At 37.6% G+C, this 26,783-nt stretch overlaps 2 protein-coding genes and 1 long non-coding RNA gene across 3 annotated transcripts in view; 2 read left to right on the forward strand and 1 right to left on the reverse strand.

Annotated features, from left to right (window-relative positions):
* Positions 1–1,813: 1,813 nt before the first annotated feature.
* Positions 1,814–26,783, forward strand: part of LOC146934953 (F-box/LRR-repeat protein At3g26922-like) — a 52,553-nt gene continuing 27,583 nt past the window's right edge. The window contains exon 1 of the mRNA XM_085757562.1: positions 1,814–2,071. Coding sequence (XP_085613688.1) covers positions 1,814–2,071 — 258 coding nt within the window. The remainder of the gene's footprint in view (positions 2,072–26,783) is intronic.
* On the reverse strand, positions 2,147–5,164 carry LOC146934954 (uncharacterized). The gene is made up of 2 exons (XR_015030083.1): positions 5,040–5,164; positions 2,147–2,428 (listed from the first exon to the last, which is right to left on the reverse strand). It is a non-coding gene; the product is annotated as an uncharacterized LOC146934954 (long non-coding RNA).
* Positions 21,290–23,791, forward strand: LOC146934955 (uncharacterized). The gene is made up of 5 exons (XM_085757349.1): positions 21,290–21,302; positions 22,202–22,686; positions 22,763–23,162; positions 23,253–23,363; positions 23,688–23,791. Exons 1-5 carry the CDS (start codon positions 21,290–21,292, stop codon positions 23,789–23,791), a joined length of 1,113 nt encoding a protein of 370 aa, XP_085613475.1.

Consider the following 26,783-nt stretch of genomic DNA (forward strand, 5'->3'; position numbering starts at 1 on the left):
CCTTAAATTTTAGTGTTTGGATGTCATTCGCTTTCATGCAATTTTTTTATGGGAAATGCTAACAAATACCCCAAGGGCACATTCAATTTTTAGTTTCTGAACAAATACCCCAAGGGCACTTGTCAACAACCTTATAATCCGCCATCTAAGCTATTACAATTTTGCTGTGACATTCAGGTTCCTTCCTATTCATGTAGATCTAATGGATGGTGGTGTGACGAGTGTCTCTGTCCTCCGCACCACCGTACCTTTCTGACGCGCGGTTGCTCTTTGTCGTCGTTAAGGTTGGTTTGTGTTTTTGGTGTTTTTTATTTGTTTCGTTTGGCTGAGACGTTGGTGGGTTTTGTGGTGTGTCGTTGGATGTTTGCCGGTGGTTGTTTGGTTTTCGTGGGTCTCAGACTATTTGATTTGTTTTCTCTCTTGGTTGTGGCGGAGGTAATGTTTGCTCGCAACATAGGTGGTGATGGATCGGTCACGATGGTGGTGATGGATCATATCTAGGTTCGCTTATGAACTTATATGGCTTCGATGGATCTTTGGCTGTGTTGGTTTGTGGTACTTCATGGTGGTTTTCTTGGTGGTGCTGATTTTGGGTCTTTTGTGGCGGGGCTCGTGGTGATGCGCGCTTGGTGGCGGGTGTTGCTTTTAGGTGAGGGTTAATGGTGGTTTTGTGGTTGTCAATGGTAGCTTTGATGACGGTGGTGGTAATGGTGTTGATTTTTGTGGTGGTGTTTGGTGATGGTACAAGGATTTTTGGTTGGCTTTTGCGGTTGTTTATGAGGTGTGTTTGGGTGAAGGTGCTTAGGAGAGCTAATGGTGGTGTTTGAGGTTTTTTTCCCGACTGTTTTTCAAAGGTTGTTGATTGTGGTGTAGGTTTTTAAGTTGGTGTTCATCGGTTGTGTGCGAGCAGCGGAATGTGGGTGGTAGAAGTTGTTTTTGTGGCAGTTGTGACGATGCTTGAGGATTTTGTTTATGTGTTTTCGTTGATCGTGGTATTAACTTTGTTTTGGTGTTTCTATTTATTGATTTCGGAGATAGCCCTTTGTTAGGAGGTGTTTTCTATAGGTTTTTGGATTTTTCTTTATTTTCAAGGGTGAATGGGTTTTTCATTGGGGGCTTCCCATCATCCTTTGTTTATTGCTACTGTAAGACTCCTAGCCTAGCACTCCTTGTGTTGGTTAAAATTCATTGCTATCTTAATAAATTCCATTTTAGCTTTTTCAAAAAAAAAAATTTAATAAGGATTATATTGTGGTGGTTAATATAATGATAAATATTAGACAATTATTTTTTGGTGGTGGCCGGAGTTTGAACCCCAAACCTTACATATTTTATGCGTTGTCCTTACCAACTGAGTTTTTTTGGTAGTGGACTGGGTTTGAACCCCGAACCTTGCATATTTTATGCATTGTCCCAACCAACTGAGCTAAGCTCACGATGACCTTTACCAACTGAGTTAATCACGAGGACAAATATTAGGCAATTAAATTAATAAGGACCGGTATGATAAATTTTAGTTAATTAAATTAATAAGCCCAAGCCCATTGATCATATAATTTACACAACCCTAATAAATCAAATGCATGCTTCAAAATGCCATTGCAATTGCGAGAGGCAGCGTGTTCACATCTAATTAGGTTTACAGCGTGCTTACAAGGTATATTCGCCCTCTTCTTTCTATATGTTTGTTATTAGGTTACATTTCTTGATTCTTAAAAAACAAAAACTTTACACACAATTTGGCAGACTAATATTTCTATGTTTTATTTAATTGTTAGTTTTTTCTCTAATCAACTTAATTTCTCAGACAACAATGGTGAGACGTGAGTCGCAACTTAAGAACGACAACAAAAATGAAGAGGACTTTATCAGTGATTTATCCGATTGTGTTCTCCTTCACATACTCTCCTTTTTAAACGCCAAAGAGGCCGTTCAAACTTGCATTTTATCCAATAGATGGATCAATCTCTGGAAGACTCTTCCCACCCTCACAATAAGTTCTTCAGACTTTAGGACCTCCACAAGTTTCAATCAATTTCTGCCTCAGATTTTCTCCCTTCGTGATCACTCAATGTAACACCCTATTTCTATTAAGCGGTAAAACGCGCGAATACATCAGAAATATTCTAGAAATAGATGCTACGTCTCCGAATAAACCACAAATCATACATGCATAAAGATCATGTTACACAACATAGCAGCGGACATACTTAAAAATCATAAAACATCTCCAGATCTCAACAAAATACAATTGTATTCTCCAAATCCCAAATAACATAATATATCAACAACTCCAAGATACATAGTCAAAATGAAACAACATGCAAGGACTATCCTAGATCAGAGCCCTAATCTAGACACTTGCATGAAAAAGAGGAACTCCACTCCTCGGCATCAACAAGCAACAACTAAGCATCCTGCACGCCGTCTACCCATCCATACAGAGAGGTAGGCGGTCCACCACAGACCACTGAGGGTTAGCATTACATCATCATAATCCATAAAAGATTTAAACAAGAACATTGGAAATGAAAGATATATTCAAGAATACAAAATAACAAATCATACATGTATTCACAGTATTCATGATTCTCATACCATTCAAACCATTCCATACAATCATTCCAAGTTCATATCAACAAGTGTATCATACACGTATCACATATACATAACCCTCCCTCCTAGAACACTAGCATCACATGATCATTATTATCCCCCATCACTTACATTTCAAGCTATCACATTATTATCATAGCATACCATGCATATTCAACCTCTAATCAAGTCATCAACAAAAGCTCATCATTTATCAACATCAATCAATGAAAACATTACTCACTTCATTACTCATCTAGCATGCTTATCTCAACAAGTACAATTCGTCATATCGAAGTTATAAGCAAGCCATCATCATTAGCAAAGAACATCACCACATCATATATGTATATATACATATACAAATCTCACCTCATCATTATTATTAAAATAACCATCATCAATTGATTCACCAAGTGTATAAGCACAAACAATTAAGACATGCAATTAGAGCATAATACAATTAGTCACAACCATCCACAAAATTCACCAATGTACATATACAACAATCCACACAATCACAACATTCACCAAATTTCACCAATACACAAATTCACCAAGTCATATATTCAATTATGACACAACTCATCAATTATTCAAATGCATGCAATGTTCTAGACTCTTCTCTAGATGCATGTGGTACCAAAACACCTCAAGGTCGTCACCTTCGATGCAACAAAAACATCGTACTCACCTCAATTGGATATAAAATCCGCCACCATCAGTCTTGGATATAAAATCCACCACCATCAGTCATGAATGCATGAACATATGACTCAACTACAAATGCATATGTTCACACAAACAATAATCACCTCATCATCACCAATACATGTATATATGCAATCATCAACAATTCATCACCAATTAACACATATACAATCACCAACAACATCAAAAATCACACAACATAAAGTTGTCACATAAATGCACCACCAATCATCTTCACATATCATATAACAATTCCCCATAAAGGATTCACAATCAATTGGTTCTCAAAAGTCATCTTTAGTCAAGTTCGTCTCTTAAAGTCAAAACTTAAAATTAATTGAATCAATTAATTCAAAACTAAGTAAACAAGATTCAATGCCTCAACTAAGTATACCTCTAGGCTACTTATAAGTACAGTAGAGGATACCATTACGTTTCACCGGCCAAATGCGACGAAATCATGAAAATCACAAAATTCGTCTCACTTTATCACTTTTCAAGAAATTTCCATTTTCGAATCAAAACAAGTTAGATCCATCCCACTATCAGTTGAATACTCTAAAACACCTTAATTGAACTTATAGAACATAAGTTTGAAGTTAAGAAACATTCCACAGAGTTTGGGTCGACTTAGAAATAGTTATGCAGATTTTTCGTAAAATTTTCCTAAGACCACCTTGGAGTATTTTCCTCATAACTCACAAACCAAAAATCATTTGCAAGTCAAACCAAAGCCTCTGGAAAGCTAACAAAATTATCTACAACTTTCATGTTTACGTCAAAAGCCAAATCAAAACAGAAATGTGAGAAAAAGACGCGAGAACACAGAACAGGAGTGCTGGCTTCTGATCTGGATCAGCTTCTGATCTGGGTCAGCTTCTGATCAGGATCAGCTTCTGATCTGGATCAGCTTCTGAACTGGTTCGCTTCTGAACAGTAGCGCTTCTGAACGATAGTGCTTCTGAACGATGCTTCTGAACAGTAGCGCTTCTGAACAGTAGCAGATTTTTTTAACCTTCACGTTTTCGCGCATAAAAATCAAACCGTTACTTCGTTTTCGATGCCGTTTTCGCCTATACGCTCCTGACACTTAGCTCTATCATAATATACAGATAAATTCAAGTTTCAACCATCCCAAAATCATTTCTCCCAAACCTCACATAATCATTTTCTTTGCAAAACCGCTTAAACACCGACATTTCACACGAAAAACCCGTTTTCTCCCAAACAACTCGACTAACACAATCACAATATGAAAACAGAAATTCTACCAATTCCAATTCATCCAAAAACATCAAGAACTCAGTCAACAACCTCATATATCAAAATTTCATTTGGGTCCTTCACATGAACAACTTAACACAAACTTCACCAACTTGAACAACAACAACAAATCTCATCATAATTCATCATTTCAATGATACCCATTGCATCAATTCATCAACAACACATGTTAAAACAACAACAACATTTGAACATGAATTCATCAACAATTCAACAACCACAACTTCATTCTTCATCAATTTTTGCTCAAGAACACAATTTACCCACAATTATGCATTTCAACATGTTAATTCACATACTAGCTTGCAATTATCATATAAATCATGTTCTCAAACATAACAACAACAATCATGCACGAATTTACAACAATTAGATTCAATTCATCAATTTCATAAAAATGGGTAAGAAAGAAAAAGTTATGAATTATGGTTGAATTCTAACCCTCTTACCTCTAGCACCAAGACTCTCTAACCCAAGCTTCAATTTAGCTCCTAGATGATGAATCCTCTCTTGCCTCTAACCCTTGTTCTTGTTCTTCCTTCTAGCCTCTATCTCTTTTCTTCTCAAATGAAAAATGTTGTGGAAAAAACCCTATTTCTCTACTAACATTAGTTTATATAGGTTCACTTAATTGGGCTTATCTCTCAAACCTTAATGGGCCTAACCCATTTCTATTCCAACCTCAAAAATGTTATTACTCTCTTAACGGTAAAATACATCACTAACGGTCACTTACCGGTAAATAAAATAATTACTACGCTCTCTAGTAACTTGGTAAAATAATACTCTTACTAAGCACTAAAAATAGTCCTCAACTAATTTACAAAATTACCCCTACTCTCAAAATGACCAAAATGCCCCTAAGTCCAAAATGACTAAAATACCCTTCTACACCGAATTCTACAATTCCCAACCAAAAATACACACAGATGCAAATAATCACATAATAGCACACACAACACACATAAATAAATAATAAAATAAATCTAGCGAAAAATCGGGCTGTTACAACTCTCCCCCACTAAAAGAATTTTCGCCCTCGAAAATTACCTGAAGGAAACAACTCCGGATACGAAACCTTCATCCTACTCTCCGATTCCCAAGTGGCACACTCACCCGTCGGTCCAACCCAAATCACTTTAACCAAAACAATCTCCTTGCCACGCAGACGCTTGACTTCACGATCCTCAATCCTAACTGGCCAAGTCTCAACAGTCAAATTATCTCTAACTTCCAAATCATCCACTTGAATCACATGAGACGCATCATACACATATTTCCTCAACTGAGACACATGAAACACATCATGAAGATTCGACAAAGATGGCGGTAACGCAATCCGATACGCTACAACCCCTACCTTCTCAACAATCTCAAACGGTCCAACAAAACGAGGAGTCAACTTCCGACACTTCAAAGCACGTCCAACACCAGTTACAGGATTTACTCTCAAAAACACATGATCACCAACCTGAAACTCAATATCCTTCCTCCTCTTATCATGATAACTCTTCTGTCTACTCTGAGGCGCTTTCATCTTCTCTTGAATCATCTTAACCTTTTTCATAGTTTCTTGCACCACTTCCGGTCCTAACAAGGCACCCTCACCTGACTCATACCAACACAACGGAGTTCTACACCTCCGACCATACAAAGCCTCAAACAGTGCCATCCCGATACTAGAATGAAAACTGTTGTTGTAAGTGAACTCAATCAACGGTAAACATTCAATCCAACTGACACCTTGCTCCAACACACAAGCTCTCAACAGATCTTCCAAACTCTGAATAGTCCTCTCCGTCTGACCATCAGTCTGAGGATGATAAGCAGAACTCAACCTCAACTTAGTTCCCAAAGCATCTTGCAAACCTCGGATCCCGATCCGACACAATACTAGAAGGAACACCATGCAATCTAACAATCTGCTCAATGTAGATCTCAGCCAACTTAGCCACAGACATACCAGTCTTAATAGGAACAAAATGTGCCGACTTTGTCAACCGATCAACAATCACCCAAATGGAGTCAAAACCCTTAACAGTCTTCGGCAACGCTCCAACAAAGTCCATCGATATACTATCCCACTTCCACTCTGGCACAAACAACGGTTGCATCAAACCCGACGGTTTCTGATGTTCAATCTTAGACTTCTGACAAACCAAACAAGCATACACAAACTCTGCGATCTCTTTCTTCATTCCAGGCCACCAAAACAACTTCTTCAAATCCTGATACATCTTAGTCGCTCCGGGATGAATACTCAAACTACTTCTGTGACCTTCTTCCAAAATCTGCCTCTTAAGCTCAAGAACACTTGGTACACAAACACGATCACGAAACATCAAAACACCGTTCTCATCCAACCTGAAGTCTCCACCCTTACCTTGGTTAACCAACACCACTCGATCTACAAGTTCCAAATCCTCCTTCTGACCATTCTTGATCTCCTCCAAAATATTACTTGTTAACTTCAACATTCCCAACCTCACACCATTCGGTGTCAACTCACTAACCAAACTCAAATCTCGAAACTGCTCAATCAACTCTAACTCTTTAACCATCAAAGAAGACATATGCAACGACTTCCTGCTCAAAGCATCAGCAACAACATTAGCCTTTCCAGGGTGATAACTCAACTGGAACTCAAAATCCTTAAGATACTCCAACCACCTTCTCTGCCTCATATTCAACTCCTTTTGGTCAAACAGATACTTCAAACTCTTATGATCACTGAACACTTCAAACTTAGAACCATACAGATAATGCCTCCAAATCTTCAGCACATACACGACAGCCGCTAATTCTAAGTCATGAGTCGGATAATTCTTCTCATGCACTTTCAACTGCCTTGAAGCATAAGCCACAACCTGCCGATTCTGCATAAGCACACCACCAAGCCCCATCTTAGAAGCATCACAATACACAACAAAAGATTCCTTCGGATTCGGCAAAATCAACACTGGAGCTGAAGTCAACCTCTTCTTCAACTCTTGGAAACTCTTCTCACACTTAGCATCCCAAACATAAGCTTGTCCTTTCCGAGTCAACTGCGTCAATGGCAACACCAACTTAGAGAATCCTTCAATGAACCTCCGATAATAACCTGCCAATCCAAGAAAGCTTCTAACTTCAAAAACAGACTTAGGTGATTCCCATTGCAACACTGCATCAACCTTCGACGGATCCACCGCAATGCCACCTTTAGAAATCACATGACTAAGGAAACTCACTTCCCGCAACCAAAACTCACACTTCGACAACTTAGCAAACAACCTCTTCTCCTTCAACACTCCCAACACAATCCTCAAATGCTCGGCATGTTCTTCTTCAGACTTCGAATATACCAAAATATCATCTATAAACACCACCACAAAACGGTCCAGAAAAGGATGAAATATCCTATTCATGTATTCCATGAAGACACCTGGCGCATTGGACACTCCAAATGGCATCACAGAATACTCATAGTGTCCATACCTCGTTCTGAACGCAGTTTTGGATATATCTTCCGCCTTTACTCTAATCTGATGATATCCTGACCTCAAATCAATTTTGCTGAACACTTCTGCACCAACCAACTGATCCATCAAATCGTCAATCCTCGGAAGCAGATACCGATTCTTGATTGTCACCTTGTTCAACTGCCGATAATCCACACACAATCTCATGCTACCATCCTTCTTCTTAACCAACAACACAGGAGCTCCCCACGGCGAAACACTTGGCCTGATAAACTGTTTCTCCAACAATTCTTCCAACTGCTTCTTCAACTCTCCCAACTCTGATGCAGACATCCGATACGGCGCAATCGAAATAGGACTCGTTCCAGGCACCAAATCAATTGCAAACTCAACTTCCCTCTTCGGCGGTAACTCGGTAATGTCGTCCGGAAAAACTTCTGGAAACTCTTGCACTACCGGCAAATCACCAACTCCTTTCTCACTACTCTCCTTCAAGGAAGCAAACATCATGAACACACTAGCTTCATCATCCAAGGACTTCTTCACTTGCTCCGCGGTCAAGAACCTTCTACCTTCCTCAACTACCGGCTTAGAAAACGTTACACTCTTGGTCAAACAATTAATGTTAACACCAAAAGTCAACATCCAATCCATACCAAAAATAACGTCCATATGCTTCAACGGAAGACACACAAGATCCAACTCAAAATCAACATAAACCTTAACACAAACCACAACCAACTGAGCCTCCGCAGCCAAAGATACCTTCCCTTGCCAGACCTAACAAACCTGAAGCAACTTGCTACTCCCCCACTAAGCTCAAACCCACCTAAAAGAACGAAACAACACAACAAGTACCGACAGTACTTCCGTACATGTCGCATACAAACAGGAAAATCAACGGGTTCTGGTCTGGACAAGACCAACCAGGCTCTGATACCAACTTGTAACACCCTCTTTCTATTAATCGGTAAAACGCGCGAATACATCAGAAATATTCTAGAAATAGATGCTACGTCTCCGAATAAACCACAAATCATACATGCATAAAGATCATGTTACACAACATAGCAGCGGACATACTTAAAAATCATAAAACATCTCCAGATCTCAACAAAATACAATTGTATTCTCCAAATCCCAAATAACATAATATATCAACAACTCCAAGATACATAGTCAAAATGAAACAACATGCAAGGACTATCCTAGATCAAAGCCCTAATCTAGACACTTGCATGAAAAAGAGGAACTCCACTCCTCGGCATCAACAAGCAACAACTAAGCATCCTGCACGCCGTCTACCCATCCATACAGAGAGGTAGGCGGTCCACCACAGACCACTGAGGGTTAGCATTACATCATCATAATCCATAAAAGATTTAAACAAGAACATTGGAAATGAAAGATATATTCAAGAATACAAAATAACAAATCATACATGTATTCACAGTATTCATGATTCTCATACCATTCAAACCATTCCATACAATCATTCCAAGTTCATATCAACAAGTGTATCATACACGTATCACATATACATAACCCTCCCTCCTAGAACACTAGCATCACATGATCATTATTATCCCCCATCACTTACATTTCAAGCTATCACATTATTATCATAGCATACCATGCATATTCAACCTCTAATCAAGTCATCAACAAAAGCTCATCATTTATCAACATCAATCAATGAAAACATTACTCACTTCATTACTCATCTAGCATGCTTATCTCAACAAGTACAATTCGTCATATCGAAGTTATAAGCAAGCCATCATCATTATCAAAGAACATCACCACATCATATATGTATATATACATATACAAATCACACCTCATCATTATTATTAAAATAACCATCATCAATTGATTCACCAAGTGTATAAGCACAAACAATTAAGACATGCAATTAGAGCATAATACAATTAGTCACAACCATCCACAAAATTCACCAATGTACATATACAACAATCCACACAATCACAACATTCACCAAATTTCACCAATACACAAATTCACCAAGTCATATATTCAATTATGACACAACTCATCAATTATTCAAATGCATGCAATGTTCTAGACTCTTCTCTAGATGCATGTGGTACCAAAACACCTCAAGGTCGTCACCTTCGATGCAACAAAAACATCGTACTCACCTCAATTGGATATAAAATCCGCCACCATCAGTCTTGGATATAAAATCCACCACCATCAGTCATGAATGCATGAACATATGACTCAACTACAAATGCATATGTTCACACAAACAATAATCACCTCATCATCACCAATACATGTATATATGCAATCATCAACAATTCATCACCAATTAACACATATACAATCACCAACAACATCAAAAATCACACAACATAAAGTTGTCACATAAATGCACCACCAATCATCTTCACATATCATATAACAATTCCCCATAAAGGATTCACAATCAATTGGTTCTCAAAAGTCATCTTTAGTCAAGTTCGTCTCTCAAAGTCAAAACTTAAAATTAATTGAATCAATTAATTCAAAACTAAGTAAACAAGATTCAATGCCTCAACTAAGTATACCTCTAGGCTACTTATAAGTACAGTAGAGGATACCATTACGTTTCACCGGCCAAATGCGACGAAATCATGAAAATCACAAAATTCGTCTCACATTATCACTTTTCAAGAAATTTCCATTTTCGAATCAAAACAAGTTAGATCCATCCCACCATCAGTTGAATACTCTAAAACACCTTAATTGAAATTATAGAACATAAGTTTGAAGTTAAGAAACATTCCACAGAGTTTGGGTCGACTTAGAAATAGTTATGCGGATTTTTCGTAAAATTTTCCTAAGACCACCTTGGAGTATTTTCCTCATAACTCACAAACCAAAAATCATTTGCAAGTCAAACCAAAGCCTCTGGAAAGCTAACAAAATTATCTACAACTTTCATGTTTACGTCAAAAGCCAAATCAAAACAGAAATGTGAGAAAAAGACGCAAGAACACAGAACAGGAGTGCTGGCTTCTGATCTGGATCAGCTTCTGATCAGGATCGCTTCTGATCTGGTTCGCTTCTGAACTTGTTCGCTTCTGAACTGTAGCGCTTCTGAACGATGCTTCTGAACAGTAGCGCTTCTGAACAGTAGCAAATTTTTTTTTTTTAAACCTTCACGTTTTCGCGCATAAAAACCAAACCGTTAATCCGTTTACGATGCCGTTTTCGCCTATACGCTCCTGACACTTAGCTCTATCATAATATACAGATAAATTCAAGTTTCAACCATCCCAAAATCATTTCTCCCAAACCTCACATAATCATTTTCTTTGCAAAACCGCTTAAACACCGACATTTCACACGAAAAACCCGTTTTCTCCCAAACAACTCGACTAACACAATCACAATATGAAAACAGAAATTCTACCAATTCCAATTCATCCAAAAACATCAAAAACTCAGTCAACAACCTCATATATCAAAATTTCATTTGGGTCCTTCACATGAACAACTTAACACAAACTTCACCAATTTGAACAACAACAACAAATCTCATCATAATTCATAATTTCAATGATACCCATTGCATCAATTCATCAACAACACATGTTAAAACAACAACAACAACATTTGAACATGAATTCATCAACAATTCAACAACCACAACTTCATTCTTCATCAATTTTTGCTCAAGAACACAATTTACCCACAATTATGCATTTCAACATGTTAATTCACATACTAGCTTGCAATTATCATATAAATCATGTTCTCAAACATAACAACAACAATCATGCACGAATTTACAACAATTAGATTCAATTCATCAATTTCATAAAAATGGGTAAGAAAGAAAAAGTTATGAATTATGGTTGAATTCTAACCCTCTTACCTCTAGCACCAAGACTCTCTAACCCAAGCTTCAATTTAGCTCCTAGATGATGAATCCTCTCTTGCCTCTAACCCTTGTTCTTGTTCTTCCTTCTAGCCTCTATCTCTTTTCTTCTCAAATGAAAAATGTTGTGGAAAAAACCCTATTTCTCTACTAACATTAGTTTATATAGGTTCACTTAATTGGGCTTATCTCTCAAACCTTAATGGGCCTAACCCATTTCTATTCCAACCTCAAATATGTTATTACTCTCTTAACGGTAAAATACATCACTAACGGTCACTTACCGGTAAATAAAATAATTACTACGCTCTCTAGTAACTTGGTAAAATAATACTCTTACTAAGCACTAAAAATAGTCCTCAACTAATTTACAAAATTACCCCTACTCTCAAAATGACCAAAATGCCCCTAAGTCCAAAATGACTAAAATACCCTTCTACACCGAATTCTACAATTCCCAACCAAAAATACACACAGATGCAAATAATCACATAATAGCACACACAACACACATAAATAAATAATAAAATAAATCTAGCGAAAAATCGGGCTGTTACAACTCTTCCCCACTAAAAGAATTTTCGCCCTCGAAAATTACCTGAAGGAAACAACTCCGGATACGAAACCTTCATCCTACTCTCCGATTCCCAAGTGGCACACTCACCCGTCGGTCCAACCCAAATCACTTTAACCAAAACAATCTCCTTGCCACGCAGACGCTTGACTTCACGATCCTCAATCCTAACTGGCCAAGTCTCAACAGTCAAATTATCTCTAACTTCCAAATCATCCACTTGAATCACATGAGACGCATCATACACATATTTCCTCAACTGAGACACATGAAACACATCATGAAGATTCGACAAAGATGGCGGTAACGCAATCCGATACGCTACAACCCCTACCTTCTCAACAATCTCAAACGGTCCAACAAAACGAGGAGTCAACTTCCGACACTTCAAAGCACGTCCAACACCAGTTACAGGATTTACTCTCAAAAACACATGATCACCAACCTGAAACTCAATATCCTTCCTCCTCTTATCATGATAACTCTTCTGTCTACTCTGAGGCGCTTTCATCTTCTCTTGAATCATCTTAACCTTTTTCATAGTTTCTTGCACCACTTCCGGTCCTAACAAGGCACCCTCACCTGACTCATACCAACACAACGGAGTTCTACACCTCCGACCATACAAAGCCTCAAACAGTGCCATCCCGATACTAGAATGAAAACTGTTGTTGTAAGTGAACTCAATCAACGGTAAACATTCAATCCAACTGACACCTTGCTCCAACACACAAGCTCTCAACAGATCTTCCAAACTCTGAATAGTCCTCTCCGTCTGACCATCAGTCTGAGGATGATAAGCAGAACTCAACCTCAACTTAGTTCCCAAAGCATCTTGCAAACTCTCCCAAAACTTAGAAGTAAACCTCGGATCCCGATCCGACACAATACTAGAAGGAACACCATGCAATCTAACAATCTGCTCAATGTAGATCTCAGCCAACTTAGCCACAGACATACCAGTCTTAATAGGAACAAAATGTGCCGACTTTGTCAACCGATCAACAATCACCCAAATGGAGTCAAAACCCTTAACAGTCTTCGGCAACGCTCCAACAAAGTCCATCGATATACTATCCCACTTCCACTCTGGCACAAACAACGGTTGCATCAAACCCGACGGTTTCTGATGTTCAATCTTAGACTTCTTACAAACCAAACAAGCATACACAAACTCTGCGATCTCTTTCTTCATTCCAGACCACCAAAACAACTTCTTCAAATCCTGATACATCTTAGTCGCTCCGGGATGAATACTCAAACTACTTCTGTGACCTTCTTCCAAAATCTGCCTCTTAAGCTCAAGAACACTTGGTACACAAACACGATCACGAAACATCAAAACATCGTTCTCATCCAACCTGAAGTCTCCACCCTTACCTTGGTTAACCAACACCACTCGATCTACAAGTTCCAAATCCTCCTTCTGACCATTCTTAATCTCCTCCAAAATATTACTTGTTAACTTCAACATTCCCAACCTCACACCATTCAGTGTCAACTCACTAACCAAACTCAAATCTCGAAACTGCTCAATCAACTCTAACTCTTTAACCATCAAAGAAGACATATGCAACGACTTCCTGCTCAAAGCATCAGCAACAACATTAGCCTTTCCAGGGTGATAACTCAACTGGAACTCAAAATCCTTAAGATACTCCAACCACCTTCTCTGCCTCATATTCAACTCCTTTTGGTCAAACAGATACTTCAAACTCTTATGATCACTGAACACATCAAACTTAGAACCATACAGATAATGCCTCCAAATCTTCAGCACATACACGACAACCGCTAATTCTAAGTCATGAGTCGGATAATTCTTCTCATGCACTTTCAACTGCCTTGAAGCATAAGCCACAACCTGCCGATTCTGCATAAGCACACCACCAAGCCCCATCTTAGAAGCATCACAATACACAACAAAAGATTCCTTCGGATTCGGCAAAATCAACACTGGAGCTGAAGTCAACCTCTTCTTCAACTCTTGGAAACTCTTCTCACACTTAGCATCCCAAACATAAGCTTGTCCTTTCCGAGTCAACTGCGTCAATGGCAACACCAACTTAGAGAATCCTTCAATGAACCTCCGATAATAACCTGCCAATCCAAGAAAGCTTCTAACTTCAAAAACAGACTTAGGTGATTCCCATTGCAACACTGCATCAACCTTCGACGGATCCACCGCAATGCCACCTTTAGAAATCACATGACCAAGGAAACTCACTTCCCGCAACCAAAACTCACACTTCGACAACTTAGCAAACAACCTCTTCTCCTTCAACACTCCCAACACAATCCTCAAATGCTCGGCATGTTCTTCTTCAGACTTCGAATATACCAAAATATCATCTATAAATACCACCACAAAACGGTCCAGAAAAGGATGAAATATCCTATTCATGTATTCCATGAAGACACCTGGCGCATTGGACACTCCAAATGGCATCACAGAATACTCATAGTGTCCATACCTCGTTCTGAACGCAGTTTTGGATATATCTTCCGCCTTTACTCTAATCTGATGATATCCTGACCTCAAATCAATTTTGCTGAACACTTCTGCACCAACCAACTGATCCATCAAATCGTCAATCCTCGGAAGCAGATACCGATTCTTGATTGTCACCTTGTTCAACTGCCGATAATCCACACACAATCTCATGCTACCATCCTTCTTCTTAACCAACAACACAGGAGCTCCCCACGGCGAAACACTTGGCCTGATAAACTGTTTCTCCAACAATTCTTCCAACTGCTTCTTCAACTCTCCCAACTCTGATGCAGACATCCGATACGGCGCAATCGAAATAGGACTCGTTCCAGGCACCAAATCAATTGCAAACTCAACTTCCCTCTTCGGCGGTAACTCGGTAATGTCGTCCGGAAAAACTTCTGGAAACTCTTGCACTACCGGCAAATCACCAACTCCTTTCTCACTACTCTCCTTCAAGGAAGCAAACATCATGAACACACTAGCTTCATCATCCAATGACTTCTTCACTTGCTCCGCGGTCAAGAACCTTCTACCTTCCTCAACTACCGGCTTAGAAAACGTTACACTCTTGGTCAAACAATTAATGTTAACACCAAAAGTCAACATCCAATCCATACCAAAAATAACGTCCATATGCTTCAACGGAAGACACACAAGATCCAACTCAAAATCAACATAAACCTTAACACAAACCACAACCAACTGAGCCTCCGCAGCCAAAGATACCTTCCCTTGCCAGACCTAACAAACCTGAAGCAACTTGCTACTCCCCCACTAAGCTCAAACCCACCTAAAAGAACGAAACAACACAACAAGTACCGACAGTACTTCCGTACATGTCGCATACAAACAGGGAAATCAACGGGTTCTGGTCTGGACAAGACCAACCAGGCTCTGATACCAACTTGTAACACCCTATTTCTATTAAGCGGTAAAACGCGCGAATACATCAGAAATATTCTAGAAATAGATGCTACGTCTCCGAATAAACCACAAATCATACATGCATAAAGATCATGTTACACAACATAGCAGCGGACATACTTAAAAATCATAAAACATCTCCAGATCTCAACAAAATACAATTGTATTCTCCAAATCCCAAATAACATAATATATCAACAACTCCAAGATACATAGTCAAAATGAAACAACATGCAAGGACTATCCTAGATCAGAGCCCTAATCTAGACACTTGCATGAAAAAGAGGAACTCCACTCCTCGGCATCAACAAGCAACAACTAAGCATCCTGCACGCCGTCTACCCATCCATACAGAGAGGTAGGCGGTCCACCACAGACCACTGAGGGTTAGCATTACATCATCATAATCCATAAAAGATTTAAACAAGAACATTGGAAATGAAAGATATATTCAAGAATACAAAATAACAAATCATACATGTATTCACAGTATTCATGATTCTCATACCATTCAAACCATTCCATACAATCATTCCAAGTTCATATCAACAAGTGTATCATACACGTATCACATATACATAACCCTCCCTCCTAGAACACTAGCATCACATGATCATTATTATCCCCCATCACTTACATTTCAAGCTATCACATTATTATCATAGCATACCATGCATATTCAACCTCTAATCAAGTCATCAACAAAAGCTCATCATTTATCAACATCAATCAATGAAAACATTACTCACTTCATTACTCATCTAGCATGCTTATCTCAACAAGTACAATTCGTCATATCGAAGTTATAAGCAAGCCATCATCATTAGCAAAGAACATCACCACATCATATATGTATATATACATATACAAATCTCACCTCATCATTATTATTAAAATAACCATCATCAATTGATTCACCAAGTGTATAAGCACAAACAATTAAGACATGCAATTAGAGCATAATACAATTAGTCACAACCATCCACAAAATTCACAAATGTACATATACAACAATCCACACAATCACAACATTCACCAAATTTCACCAATACACAAATTCACCAAGTCATATATTCAATTATGACACAACTCATCAATTATTCAAATGCATGCAATGTTCTAGACTCTTCTCTAGATGCATGTGGTACCAAAACACCTCAAGGTCGTCACCTTCGATGCAACAAAAACATCGTACTCACCTCAATTGGATATAAAATCCGCCACCATCAGTCTTGGATATAAAATCCACCACCATCAGTCATGAATGCATGAACATATGACTCAACTACAAATGCATATGTTCACACAAACAATAATCACCTCATCATCACCAATACATGTATATATGCAATCATCAACAATTCATCACCAATTAACACATATACAATCACCAACAACATCAAAAATCACACAACATAAAGTTGTCACATAAATGCACCACCAATCATCTTCACATATCATATAACAATTCCCCATAAAGGATTCACAATCAATTGGTTCTCAAAAGTCATCTTTAGTCAAGTTCGTCTCTCAAAGTCAAAACTTAAAATTAATTGAATCAATTAATTCAAAACTAAGTAAACAAGATTCAATGCCTCAACTAAGTATACCTCTAGGCTACTTATAAGTACAGTAGAGGATACCATTACGTTTCACCGGCCAAATGCGACGAAATCATGAAAATCACAAAATTCGTCTCACTTTATCACTTTTCAAGAAATTTCCATTTTCGAATCAAAACAAGTTAGATCCATCCCACCATCAGTTGAATACTCTAAAACACCTTAATTGAACTTATAGAACATAAGTTTGAAGTTAAGAAACATTCCACAGAGTTTGGGTCGACTTAGAAATAGTTATGCGGATTTTTCGTAAAATTTTCCTAAGACCACCTTGGAGTATTTTCCTCATAACTCACAAACCAAAAATCATTTGCAAGTCAAACCAAAGCCTCTGGAAAGCTAACAAAATTATCTACAACTTTCATGTTTACGTCAAAAGCCAAATCAAAACAGAAATGTGAGAAAAAGACGCAAGAACACAGAACAGGAGTGCTGGCTTCTGATCTGGATCAGCTTCTGATCTGGGTCAGCTTCTGATCAGGATCAGCTTCTGATCTGGATCAGCTTCTGATCAGGATCGCTTCTGAACTGGTTCGCTTCTGAACAGTAGCGCTTCTGAACGATAGCGCTTCTTAACAGTAGCAGATTTTTTTAACCTTCACGTTTTCGCGCATAAAAATCAAACCGTTACTTCGTTTTCGATGCCGTTTTCGCCTATACGCTCCTGACACTTAGCTCTATCATAATATACAGATAAATTCAAGTTTCAACCATCCCAAAATCATTTCTCCCAAATCTCACATAATCATTTTCTTTGCAAAACCGCTTAAACACCGACATTTCACACGAAAAACCCGTTTTCTCCCAAACAACTCGACTAACACAACCACAATATGAAAACAGAAATTCTACCAATTCCAATTCATCCAAAAACATCAAGAACTCAGTCAACAACCTCATATATCAAAATTTCATTTGGGTCCTTCACATGAACAACTTAACACAAACTTCACCAACTTGAACAACAACAACAAATCTCATCATAATTCATCATTTCAATGATACCCATTGCATCAATTCATCAACAACACATGTTAAAACAACAACAACATTTGAACATGAATTCATCAACAATTCAACAACCACAACTTCATTCTTCATCAATTTTTGCTCAAGAACACAATTTACCCACAATTATGCATTTCAACATGTTAATTCACATACTAGCTTGCAATTATCATATAAATCATGTTCTCAAACATAACAACAACAATCATGCACGAATTTACAACAATTAGATTCAATTCATCAATTTCATAAAAATGGGTAAGAAAGAAAAAGTTATGAATTATGGTTGAATTCTAACCCTCTTACCTCTAGCACCAAGACTATCTAACCCAAGCTTCAATTTAGCTCCTAGATGATGAATCCTCTCTTGCCTCTAACCCTTGTTCTTGTTCTTCCTTCTAGCCTCTATCTCTTTTCTTCTCAAATGAAAAATGTTGTGGAAAAAACCCTATTTCTCTACTAACATTAGTTTATATAGGTTCACTTAATTAGGCTTATCTCTCAAACCTTAATGGGCCTAACCCATTGTTTACGTTGGATTTTCGTAAACAACCGCTGGTTTACAAATGGTAACTTGCAAGATCAACCAGTAAATCTTAGGACATATTGTGTTTGTTCTTGTTGTTAGAAATTCTGTGTTTTTGGTGTCGAAAATGTAAGAAATACAATAAAAACAATCGAATTCAATCCACTTGAACTCAATCGAACTTAACAAAGTAAAGTGCAAGAACACTTAAAGAAAAAAGGGTAAATTGTATTGATTAAATAAAAGTTGGTACACAGATTCATACATTGCAACTTGTGACTCGTTTCTCGCTTCCATACGGATACTTTGAGTGTAAGTTTGTATGATGGAATTGTGACCCGTTTTTCCTATGAAAAACTACTATTTATACTAAGTCTAGAAATAACTACACTTCTTTGAAATTCAAACTACAACTGCCACAAGTCGACAGTTTTACTTATTTGAAAACAAACTTAAAATACAAACTGACTTAAAGAATAACTGTTGATAACCACCTTCGAAAACTGCTCTATCGAAGTCTTCTACCATCTTCGAACCCATATTTGCTTTCAATACAACACTCTGTTCGAATCTTCTTTAAATCTAGGTCAACTATACTTTGACCATATTTATTACAGCTAGTAAAATATATTGGCTAACAAATTGCCCCCCAGAAACGCCATTTTCGATTTCACCGAAGAAGAAAAAGACGTTTTTGAAAAAAATAACTAACATTCTCCATCGAAATGAATGATGTCAGTATTTAATTCAAAAATTAATTCAAATTTCCTTTAAATACTGACCCCACAATCTTAGTTAGTGGGCCACGTTCTCTAACATTGGAAAAGACAACACTTTAATGGTAAAACTGTCAAAATAAGATCTTGACATGTGTCATGATCAAAGGTCTATATAGAAACAAACTCACCTTTACTCTTCTCACTTTTCACCATTTCATTTTCACTTTCACTGTTCCTCTTCTCCGCCAAAAATTCTCTCGAAGAAAAAACTTTGAATTTTCTGCAACTCCTATCTTTAAACACGAAATCTTCACTATTCATCAACCTCTCACAAAAACACTTAAACAATGACGAACGCAGTAGGAACTTCTCATGTGAATCGCGAAGAACCCATTGATTTTACTAAAGAAATCGCCAGTGCTGCTCCTGCTTTTATGAACGAACCAGAGATCAATGAAGCTGAAAAAGCTATCTGGAAAACCCAGGTAATCATCCCTTGTACTGATACTCCACATGCATTCTTAGGCCCCATTTCTCTAGAACCTGAAACTCCAGAGATTAACTCTCTTTTCCCATGTATTGAAACTCAACCTCCTTTAATTTTCACAAAAGGTCCTTTTGACCTAAGTTTTGTAAAATCCAAAATTAGGACTGAACCAAAAACTTATCCAGAATACATTGCTTGGTTAGACAAAGTTCAAAAACAAAAGGGACAATTCTGGAAGGAGAAAGGGATTTTTGATCTCATCCAAATATCTCGATATGGTCCAAAATACCATAATGAATTGATATTTGCTGCTTTACATTTTTGGAACCCATCGAACAACAGCCTTCACTTGAAATGTGGAATGCTCACTCCTACCCTTTTAGATGTGGCTGGCCTTACTAGCTTAAAACCAACTGGATACACCTTTAATCCAGATGTTACCACCTCTCAATACTCAGTAAATTTCGATAGCCCTGCCTATGGTTTGTTTATAGCTAACAACCATGATACCAAATGTGCTGAAGTATCTGCAGATGAACATGTAGCTTTCTTGACCTACTGGTTATCTATGCATGTTTTTTGCTCAAGGTCAGTACAAGTCCCTAAGAAATTCATGTGTCTAGCTAGTCAGTTACATGAAGGAACAGATATTTGTTTAAGCAAACTGATTCTAGGTTCTTTATATGAAACCCTTAACCATACAACTAATAATCTTAGAGATTATCCCCAAACTGGTGGGAATTTAGTTGTATCAGGACCCATATGGTTGTTCCAACTATGGCTTTTAGCCATTTTTGGATCAAAACTTGCTTCGATCCTACCTTCCTCTTACACATCAGCATACTCAGAAAAGACCACTGAAGGTATAGGCTTAGCTATGTTTCACCCCGATGGGAACAAGTCATCACAACAACTTTTTGAGAATGCTTATGAAACCCTGCTTGATTGTCCCATTTTCACCCCTATGATGGCACCATTTACCACTAGGAAATATGGACCTAACTGGTTCAAAGAGGACTTTCCCACTACTTCGAAAACAGCCAACAAAACAGAAATCAATGCTATATGGGAAGCTTATTTGACCCCTACCTATCTATCTAGCAGACTTACACCTGGTAGCCCTTATGGAGTATATGGTTATCAACCTAACCATGTAGCTAGACAGTTTGGTATGGTTCAATCGAAACCCAGCTCTTTGTTCAAAAGTATAAGTGAATGGAAAATTCCTCTGATCGAACCTGTGTGGAAATCCATAATTCAAGCCAGGAGAACAACTGTGTTCGAGCCTACATATTTCTCAACATCATTTGCATGCTCTGAAGCATTCTTTCGATGGTGGCGAAATTATTACACACGCCAATCCAATCGAGGGAATCCTGATGAATTGCTGCCTCAACTGACCAGTACTTTTCACACTTTGCAGAACAAAGACAAGAAGACTAGAGGTACGCACATTAAAGAAATTCAGCAATTTCAAAGATATTATCAAACAGCATATGACCCTTTACATCCAAAGAGGACAGTATATTATGCTGCTCAAACTTTGAGAGATAAAGTTCGAGAAAAAATTCCAGAAACAATTTTTCCCCCCAGAACACCCAATAAATATCTTTATGTTTTAGAAAAGAAAATGAGACTAGCAAGACTTCCATCTTGTAATCTTGCTTTGGCCTTTAGGCCACCATACCCAAAATGGTTACTTTATAATTTCAAATTCCCACAGAATAATTTAGTAACCTATGCTAAATGCAATTTATACCAATATAATGGTGAACTTGGCTATGAATTATCCCAAGTTCGAATCGAAACTCCCAGTATCATGGGTATGATTTTTTCTTTTATTAAAATATATTAATACTATTTTTAGAAGAAATAGTACTTATCTGTATAATCACATATTTCAGCTTTGCCTTTAACTCTAGGAGAAGCAAAGCTCGATGATGCCAGCACCCAGAACACTTCGAAAAGCAAGTCTGACAAGAAGAAAAAGAAAGCTTCCCAAACTAAAGAAGTTGAATCGAAGAAATCTGAGGCTGCATCGAAGGAACCTCCTAAATCAAAGGAACCCAAAGTGAAAACAACTTCATCAAAAGGACCTTCTAGATCGAAGAACAAGAAAGAACAAGCAACTGTCGATCTCTCTGATGATGATAGCGAGGTGGAGATAACTAAAGAACAGATCGAAGCTTCCAAAGTAACACTTCCCAAAGTCAATACTGAAGGAAGAAGGAAAAGAAAACAGGAACAAATATCACTTGTCCAAGAAAAGGAAGTCGAAGTGGAAGCTTCTGAAGGTTCTCCCCCCATCTCACCATCTAAACCATTCAAACGTCTTCGAAAGACTTCTCATTCTAGTGCTCATTCACATGTTGGTGATAATGGTTCGAAGGTATTTTATCGAAACCATATTTTATACGAAATATTTCTAAATGTCTTGTTTTAAGCATTTATCTTATTCTTTTTAGGGTATCGAACAAGAACAAACTAATCCATCACAACATGGGCAAGTTCTTCCTTCTTCGAAGACCACTTCACCAATTGCTGAAGACAAAGAAGATGAGCATGATGATGCTAGCAGTCCAGAAGGTCTTAAAGTGGATCTTCCTCAACAACAACAAACAGAAACACCCACTGATGACTTGGTAAATGATGAATCACTCAACAATGACCAATCTCATTTTGCACCCACCCTTGGAGATAATGTATCAAACTTTGCTACTGAAGATACAAAAATAACTACTCGACAAAATGCTCCTGGTGATGCAGAGATGATTGCTCAACAAGATACTCCTATGATCGATCTAGAAGAAATCGATCGATTGGCCAAAGATGATCCTTTCAATGCTTTTGCTTTGATAGCTAAGAGTAATACTCTTTTCTCAACTAGTACTGGCCAAACTTCTGATTCATCCAAGGGAAATCCCTCTGAGACTTCAAAGAACAACCTGCTAGCAGAATTTCAAAAGAGGATCATCGAAGCCGACTTGCTAGAGTTGATTGAAAAGGATGCTGGAGCTCTTGCTGAAATCAGGAGTTTATTCGAAAAGCTTGGTGCTCTCCCAACTGGTTGGAAATTTCGAAACCTGTTTAATTATCTTGAACCAATGTTGGAGAGTGCTAATCAAAACTTCCAGAAGAGAAAAATTGATCAAGCTCAAATGGAAGAGAAGAAAGCGCATCATGATCAAATTGTGATCGAACTGTCATCTTTCCAAGAGAAATTTGAAACTCTTCAGCAAGAGAGAAACAATGCAAAGCAGCAAGTGGTTGACATCGATGCCAAGATTAAAGAGTTGGAAGCTCAGAAAGCTGAAATTTTGGCTAAGGATGAAGCCAGAAATCAAGAAGCCAATGAAGCTGTTAACAAATTCAAGCTCTCCAAGGAACTAGAGTCTACCATTGCTCAACTTGCAAGTGACAACCATGCTCTCGATACTCAACTGGCTGAATACAAAAGCCAAATCGGGAAACTCATCTCATCATTTGAGATTTAGTTCTGTTTCTATTTTATTCTCTAAGACTTTTATTTTATTTCAGCCTTATCGAATATCTTGGTCTGTAATGTCTTTATAACAATCTGTGGACCATTTTCTATTTTGAACGACAATTTCTTTTCAATCATCGAAATTCCTTTCTTATTCTCTTATATCGAATTCAAATTTTATTTAAATCCAAACAAGATTGGCACAATTTCCAAGACATATTAATGATGAGGAAACAAAAAAGTAACTTTTTTGTTTAACCCAACAAGTTAAACTTGTCTAGGAAGTTGAAAAGAAATAAAACCAATAAATGACCTTTTAACACAGATAAATCCTTTTTAAAAGAAAACCTTTAAAACTTCCCTCAGGTTACAAAGTTAAGTAACCATTGGCCATTGGAATAACTGTTCCCACGTGTCATCATCTTCAAAGTAAGAAGAACCGTCTGATTGAGCCACTTCTTTCAACTTCCTTCCACTATAAATATGATTTTCCTTTTTTATAAAAATCACTCATTTCTTTGTTTCGTCTTCGTTTGAAAAATCCTTCTTACTCAAAGCTTTTTCTTTCTTAAATCATCATGACCACCATTGATAATCTGAGTGATGATCTTTTAGTCAAGATTGCTGCAAAGATTGCTGCTCAAAGCAGGAAAGATCTTTTCGCCTTTCGCCATACCAATAGCAGGCATTGGCGTGTCAGTGAGGATTCTGAAGTTTCTAAGGCTTTTGGAAATGATGTCCTCTACTTTCTCTACGACCCCAATGAATGGTACAACAATGCTATGGTGGCTCATTCTAAGTTTGCTTTTAAACTTAGACTATGGAATCATGGCAACGCCATGTTCTGTATTCTTCGAAGCACTCAACACATGTTGGATGCTAATCCAACCATTGAAGAAATGAAACGTCTCCTTACTACTGCTATCAACGCCACTGACTCTCTGAGTGCAAAGTACTATCGTCTTCTCATCAATGCGCTCTCCATGCCTATGCCAGAAAACATCCTCGAAGACTTCGAAGATCTTGTATGGACACATCGATTGGCAGAATTTCGAAGCGACATTTTGGGAGGAACTTCAACTTATCGATTTCGCTGTCCTTGGTGGAATAGGCCCATGCCTATTTGGCTTACTAGGCGTCGTTTTTGCAACAACTACCACAACTGTGCAGGAGATGGGAGAATTGGAGGCTGGTATGCACTTCTACCTGGGCCAGATCATGAATACTACTTGGTCAATGCTTGCTTCAGGTGTCGTCTCGATACAGAAATTCGCTGGTTTCTCGATCGTTTTGGGATTGTAACTGAATGGTGAAAACCATCTTTAAATGCTTTTTAATCTTTAAGTACTTTGTGTTTTCTTTTGTAATGGTTTTTCCATTTTAAGCATTTCGATGTAACCTGCCCATCAGTTGGCATTTTTAAATTAATGCCAAGTTTTTATTTCGAATCAAATTACTCTTGTGTAATTTTAATTTCTTGTAACATCGGTTTATATTTTTTCAAATATTTACCGTTTATGCGTATAATTCTCTGATCTTCTTGTAGTTCTTCGATCTCATACGCATTATTCGAAAAAACTCTTAGAATTTTCCATGGTCCTTCCCAACTAGGAGACCATTTTCCTAAACATCGATCCTTTTTATCCATCGGCAAGATAACTTTCCAAACTAAGTCCCCTTGCAGGAATAATTTCGATTTAACTCTTTTGTTATAGGCTTTTGCTATTCTTTCTTTTTGCTTTGTAAGCACTTCTAAAGCCATTAATCTTTCTTCATCAATATCTACTAATTCATCCAACATCATATCCAAATATTGATTTGTTGGAATTTCGATTTGTCTTTGAATTCGAGTAGATTGAAGTAAGATTTCTGTTGGCAATACAGCATCATGGCCAAATGTTAATCGAAAAGGAGTAGTATTTATAGATTCTTTAGGAGAAGTTCGAACTGCCCATAAAGCTTCATAAAGAAACTCATGCCATTCTTTGGGTTTTTTCTTTTGGCTAGCTTTTCTTTTGATTATAGTAATCAAATTCTTATTTGCTGCTTCTACCTGACCATTTGCCTGAGCATAATATGGTGTTGAAGTTAACAATTTATAACCTATTTCTTCAGCAAATTTTACCATCTTTCGACCAGTAAATACAGATCCTTGATCTGTAGTAATAGTTTCTGGTATGCCAAATCTATAAATAATAAATTTTTGAATGAAGTTTATAACTTCATCTTGAGTAACATCTTTTAGTGGAACAGCTTCTATCCATTTAGTGAAATAATCTATTCCAACCAGAATATATTTGTAGCCTTTGGATGACTTAGGTTTGATTTCCCCAATTACATCTAAAGCCCATCCTCTGAATGGCCAAGGCTTCACTATTGAATGTAATTCACTAGCTGGTACTTTTTGAATTCCAGCATGTTCTTGACATTCTTTACAACCTTTAGCAAAATTTATGCAATCTTTTAACATGGTTGGCCAATAAACACCTTGTCGAAACAAAAGCCATTTTATTTTATGGCCTGCTTGATGTGTACCACAAGCACCACTATGAGTATTCGATACAGCCAAATATGCTTCTGCTTCACTAAGGCATTTAAGTAAAACTCCTTCTGGAGTCTTTTTAAATAATTCATTGCCTATTATCACATAACTCAAGGCTCTATATTTGACTTTTCTACAAGTTGTGCCATCTGGATCTTCCAAAAAATTGACTATGGGTTTTCGCCAATCATCATCATCCAAATTGTTAATGACCAAAATTTCAGAAAATTTTGCACTCTGAAGGTATCCTTGAGATGCTTCCATGCCCCCAAGTTTTGGTCTTAACAATTTGTTAGACACAATGTCTATCGAATTACGCTTTGTTTTAATTTCAATAACTTCTTGCTCTTGTTCCTTCGAAAGTTTGTACCCAGAAGCTAATTGAGCTAAATCATTAGCTTCTTGATTTTCTGCTCTAGGAACATGTTGAACTTCAATTTGAACAAAATGTTTAAGTAAT

This window comes from Medicago sativa, chromosome 3, assembly GCF_051527215.1.
Source record: "Medicago sativa cultivar Bolivia chromosome 3, Bolivia_mono, whole genome shotgun sequence".
In the NCBI taxonomy this organism is placed as follows: domain Eukaryota; kingdom Viridiplantae; phylum Streptophyta; class Magnoliopsida; order Fabales; family Fabaceae; genus Medicago; species Medicago sativa.